This window comes from Panthera uncia, chromosome D1, assembly GCF_023721935.1.
Source record: "Panthera uncia isolate 11264 chromosome D1, Puncia_PCG_1.0, whole genome shotgun sequence".
Taxonomy (NCBI): domain Eukaryota; kingdom Metazoa; phylum Chordata; class Mammalia; order Carnivora; family Felidae; genus Panthera; species Panthera uncia.
The window spans coordinates 11,189,303-11,195,131 of NC_064808.1; the positions used below are offsets into that span (position 1 = coordinate 11,189,303).

At 38.3% G+C, this 5,829-nt stretch overlaps 1 protein-coding gene across 1 annotated transcript; it reads left to right on the forward strand.

The window, feature by feature from the left end:
* Window positions 1-4,142: 4,142 nt before the first annotated feature.
* Window positions 4,143-5,111, forward strand: LOC125911293 (olfactory receptor 5B2-like). Its single transcript, XM_049615138.1, has one exon. The coding sequence runs from the start codon at window positions 4,161-4,163 to the stop codon at window positions 5,109-5,111; it is 951 nt and encodes a 316-aa protein (XP_049471095.1). The 5' UTR covers window positions 4,143-4,160.
* Window positions 5,112-5,829: the final 718 nt, after the last annotated feature.

Sequence of the window (5,829 nt, forward strand, 5' to 3'; positions counted from 1 at the left end):
GATGGCATACAAGAAACAAAGTAAGTTTTTATAATCCAATATAAATATCAATAATATAAAAATGTGAATGTATTAAACCCACTAGTTATGGACTGAGTAACAGCTTAATAAAATTTGGGGAAGGAAAGAAAATTACCACAAATGCATCTATGTGCTACTCAGCAGAAGAAATTATATCCCTGTATACAATTTAATTGCTTCTTCCCTAGATAGAAGTGATTGCCCTCATACGGGCCTGTCCCCTAGGAATTTCACACCTACAAATTTTCTCCTGGTTCCCATTCATTAGGGCCTGAAATCATATCATGACTCCACACGACAATATTGTAAAGGGACCAGACTCCGTGTAGACTCTTTTGGTCACCATTTATCTAAATGAATGCTAATGCTTTTTAGTACACACACCAGTGTTTTCCCAAACTGAGTGTTGGCAGTGACCCTGCAACCACAGCCAGGGGAAACACCCTAAGATAATAATTATATTATTTTATGTTGAAAGGATAACCCTTACTAAGGTCCTTAAAGACCCACTCTCATTCACAGACAAAATTCTGTGAAATCGGGGGACAAGTAATTTTATTATGTCTATACCACAAATAAGGAAACTGAGCTCTGTGTAAGGTAAATGACTCTTCTAAATACACAGAAAAATCCACGGTAGATGCAAGACTTGAGCCTGGGCTTCCTAGCTCCATGTTTATGATCCTTTCTTCATCTCTCCATGTACCTTGGAACTTTGGGACCAATACCTGAGATATGCTCCAAAATTGTTTATACATTCTTCTAGGTCTGAATTTCTGATTTCAGACTCAGTTCAGGATTGTCTTTTATTTTTTTTCAAGAGCAAGGTAAGCTTCTCTGTTTAATATATGCTTTTAGTGAAAAATGTAATTGATGCAGAAGCAGCGAGGCAGCTACCTCCTCTGAGAGTTTTTGAGCTCCTATCTAGTTGTTTGCACACTTTTTCTGAAACCTTGACTTAAGTATAGGATTCAAATGCAAAAAAAAAAACAAAAAACAAAAAACAAACCACAAACCACAACATTCTAATCCTCAGAGAGTAGGATAGTATTTACGAAATTTCGTGCTGCTTCCCTTAAGAAGATAGCAAAAATCTATTGTTTTATGCTGGTCCAAGTCTGTTGGCAACCAGACTTGTGGCTGAACTGACTCTTGAGGTTCTCGTTATGACTGCAAGACCTGCTCAGCCGTAACCATCAGGAGACTTGAAAGAGATAAAGTTTATTATTCACAGATCCTGGAAACCACATGGCATTCCTGGGGCCACACAGCAAGGTCATGGATAGGGAGAGAGAGCAGGTCTGGGTTCTGCTTCTATTGGTGTGGTGGATGGACACCTAAGGTATCTGGGTTCACACTTGAGTGGTGAATTTAAAGCATAAAAGAGGAAATTTAAAGCATTGTAAGAGAAAAACAAGTGGCCTGGATGGTAGGTTATTGAAATCCACCAAAATCTCTAAAACCAAGGAGTCTGGGAGGTGAGAAGCTAACTCTTTATCTAGTGGCTGGCAATGTGTTTATTCAAGATAGACATCACCTGATTGGCTCAGTCGGTAGAACATGTGAGATAAACATTTTTTTTCTGAGATAGACATCTTTGAAGTGGGTGTCTCTCTGGGTGGCTACCTAGGCAATCAAACCATAAATCAGGCACTTGCATTAGAAAAAAGAAAACCTTCTGTCGAGGCTTACACTGCAACTATGATAGATGGTAAGATTGGGTAGGTGGTAAATTTCTCCTGTTTATTATGTGTTGACTTGTTATTGACGGGATAACTAACCAAACAGGGTGAAATGACACTCCTTCAGACTCCAGAAGGATCATCATAAAGCTACCAAGATCCTTACTCCAGTTTTACTGTAATTTCCCTACAACCTGTCCCTTTATTACTGGATCATCTAGAAAATCTAACAATGCAATGATTCAAGCCACAGGCATTAAAATCAGTGATATATGGGTTTTTATCTTAACTCAGACTAGATGTAGAATTTTAAGAAGGCATGTAACTTCCAAATCCTTCATTTTCTTAACTGTAAATTAGGGTGTGTGTGTGTGTGTGTGTGTGTGTGTACACAATTTATGCCTTTCCTCTTCTATATCCATCTACCCATTCATCCATCCATCCATCCATCTATCCCTTCTTGATCCATCCTCTATATTCCTGTCTTTGGTGTCTCTCTGCCTGCCTACTTGTCTGTTGTTTCTGATTTTTTACCTGTGAGATATACTGGCACATAAACACTGGGTTAAAGTTGTTACTAATTCCCAGAAATATGATCTGGGAATGGATTTATTCCAGATATGTGACCCTGAATAAGTTAATACCTCTTTCTGTTGATAATTATACACAATCAGAAAGTTGGCCACGAGATCTGTGAAGGTGTCTCAGCTTCAACAGTGTCTAACTCCCTACATAATTTACCTATTATGTATTCTTTTCGTCCCCACTGTGGCAGTCAGAATAATGCTCCCCTGTATGCCCACATCCTAATCCTGGAATCTGTGCTTATGTTCTCTTACATGGTAAAAGGTATTGTGTACATATGAGTAAAGTTAAGGATTTTGAGATAACAATTTTACACTGGATTATCCATGTGGGCCCAATAAGAGCATTCCAGTCATCATAAAACATGACAAATGCTAAACAAGAAATTATAACTTGATACTATTATTGAGTGATGGGTTCACAAACACAAATTCCTTAAATTCCAGACATGCAATGTGTAGAGGGGCCAGAAAGAAGATGGTGGAAAATAGTAGTTACCAGAAAATGGATGTCCCTCAACACTTCAAGTATAAATAAAAGGATTTAAACCATTGTGCTTGCTCAAAAACAATCTACAAACTAGAGTCAACTTCACATATATGGATTTTCACCCCTCAGTGTATATGATCCAGCTACATGCTGACACTAATGACTGTAAGAATATGTCTAGGATAAAATAGGAGTCTTTCAACCCAAACTAAAATGTGGACCAAAAGGAGAAATTAAACAAAAGAGGTCTGTGTGAGGGTTTTCACACAGAATGCGTGACAAAGCCACGAACACGGGGGATATAGGACAGAGTGAGAAATACTGGAAGACACAAAAAATCTAAGTAGGCATAGAGTGTCAGAAAACTCACATCAGAGTAAAGCTGCCGGATGTCAAAACCCACTGGCACCTTGTTCCATCCTAATTATAAGATTATGAACAGAACACATCGGGATGGTGCTGAATACCCACATTGCGTGAACTGTGTGTCCTGATTATTTCATCTAACACTCACAGGAACACAGAGGTAGGTTCCAATATCACCTTCATTTTACTGATGGATAAAATGAGGCTCAGGAAACTTCATTTAGGACCAATATTTCCCAGGTGGTAAGTGGATTTCTTCTGTGTGAATGCATGTACACATTAGCCCAGAGGCCAATATTTTACACCCAATTCTGTACCTTCTTTTGCCTTTGTTGACTGTATGTGTCTCTAATGTTGCACTAATCTCACTGCATATATGTACATATATTTGTGGATTGCACTGCTCTGCAACCCCAAGCATTAAGTTTGGAAGAAAGGATACCATGATTAAGTGTAAATTGAATGAGATTAAAATCAATTCAAATTCACTGATGACATTTAGTTTGGGAGCCGTTCTGAATGTGTCTAAAGAAAGGCTCTGTCAGTAACCAGGTAAACTTGAATACTCAATCTCTTTGTTGCCAAGTTACTTATGATATATGTGAGCATAATAACTAATCAATCTAATGGGGATATGGAGAGGAATGAATAAATACACATAAACACTATTGAGGTGGAAATGATTAGTGAACCCAAAAGATCTGATTTGGGAGTTCAAACATTTCTTGGCATGTGGCCTTAGACAGCTCTTTACCCTTTCCTGTGACTCAATTTACTCATATACAAAAATAAATTGGGAAGACGATCTGTGATGAACCTTCCTGTACAAAAGTCTATTCTTTTATGGATAAGTTATCACTAAATTGCATTTGTCATTCCCATGCTTAGAAATGGAGAATATTCACAAATAAAGTATGGCCATAATAAAATAATGCTCATGCTTTTCAATTTCCATGCAACTTTTTTTTATTGATCATTCTTTGCCACAGAGCATCTCGTGATTCTCAAATCACATCCATGAAGAATCGTACAGACGTGACCGATTTCATCCTGCTGGGACTAACCGATAACCCAGAACTGCAGTTTCCTCTCTTTATAATGTTCATGCTCATCTACCTCGTCACTCTGATTGGAAACCTGGGGATGATCGTGCTGATCTTGCTGGACTCTCGTCTCCACACTCCTATGTATTTCTTCCTCAGTAACCTGTCTCTGGTTGACTTTTGTTACTCCTCAACAGTCACTCCCAAGGTCATGGCTGGGCTCCTAATGGGAGACAAGGTCATCTCCTACAATGCATGTGCTGCCCAGATGTTCTTTTTTGCAGTCTTTGCCACTGTGGAAAATTACCTCTTGGCCTCAATGGCCTATGACCGCTATGCAGCAGTGTGCAAACCCCTCCATTACACCACCACCATGACGACAGGTTTGTGTGCTCGTCTGGCCATAGGCTCGTATGCCTGTGGTGTCTTAAATGCCTCTATAAACATTGGAGACACCTTTAGTCTCTCTTTCTGTGTGTCCAGTGTGGTTCATCACTTTTTCTGTGATATTCCAGCTGTCATGACTTTGACGTGCTCTGATAAACACAAAAGTGAGCTGATTCTTGTTTTTATCTCAAGCTTCAATGTCTTTTTTGCACTTTTTGTTATCTTTATTTCCTACCTGTTCATATTTACTACCATTCTGAAGATACACTCAGGTGAGGGATACCAGAAGGCTTTATCCACCTGTGTGTCTCACCTCATTACAGTTTCCATATTTTATGGGACAGTCATCATCATGTACTTACAGCCAAGTTCCAGCCATTCCATGGACACAGACAAAATCACATCCGTGTTCTACACTGTGCTCATCCCCATGCTGAACCCTGTGGTCTATAGCCTGAGGAACAAAGAGGTCAAGAATGCATTCAAAAAGGTTGTTAAAAAGGCAAATTTTTCTCTAGGTTTTGTCTTAATGAAGTAGAATCCACAGAAAGCTATTAAATCCTTATTAGATTTACTCCATGCCATGACTCAAATGTTAAGGACATTTGGGGTATTAGAAAAAATATTGGTCTAATATTATTTATTTTTGTTGAGGAATAAGTCCAACCCTCTAAAATGCAAAAAAAAAAAAGTAATGGTTTTTAATAAAGATTATTTCATGATGAAGTATGTACTTTTGTTGGCACATTCCATCCAGAGGCAAATAATGATAGCAACTCAACAAATTAAAGCTTCAGTCATTACTGAGTGATTTGGAAAGAAAAGAGTATATTCACGTGGATGTTTGCCAAAGAAAATAAGCATGTTAGAATAAAAGGAGATGTAATTACATTATTTTTACCTTTATCTTTTGAGTACCAATTCTTCACATTTTGTCTTAAAAATTACATTAAAGGGGCATCTGGGTGGCCAAGCATCCGACTTTGGCTCAGGTCATAAACTCATATTTCGTGAGTTTCAGCCTTGCTGTCAGCTCGGAGCCCACTTCGGATCCTCTGTCTCCCTCTGTTACTGCCCCTCCCCCGCATGCTCTCTCCCTCTCAAAAATAAACATGCAAAACTAAAATTAAAAATGCATTCAAAAATAATAATGGTACTTGGGTTTTTTTTTTTTTTTTGGTAATAAATGCTTTGAAATGGTTAATGCCACTCATTAACTTGTACTTTAGTGGAGTAATCATTCATCCCCCTCATTC

Coding starts and splice junctions, on each gene's coding strand:
- LOC125911293 (XM_049615138.1), top strand. CDS start 4,161: ATGAAGAATCGTACAGACGTGACCGATTTCATCCTGCTGGGACTAACC.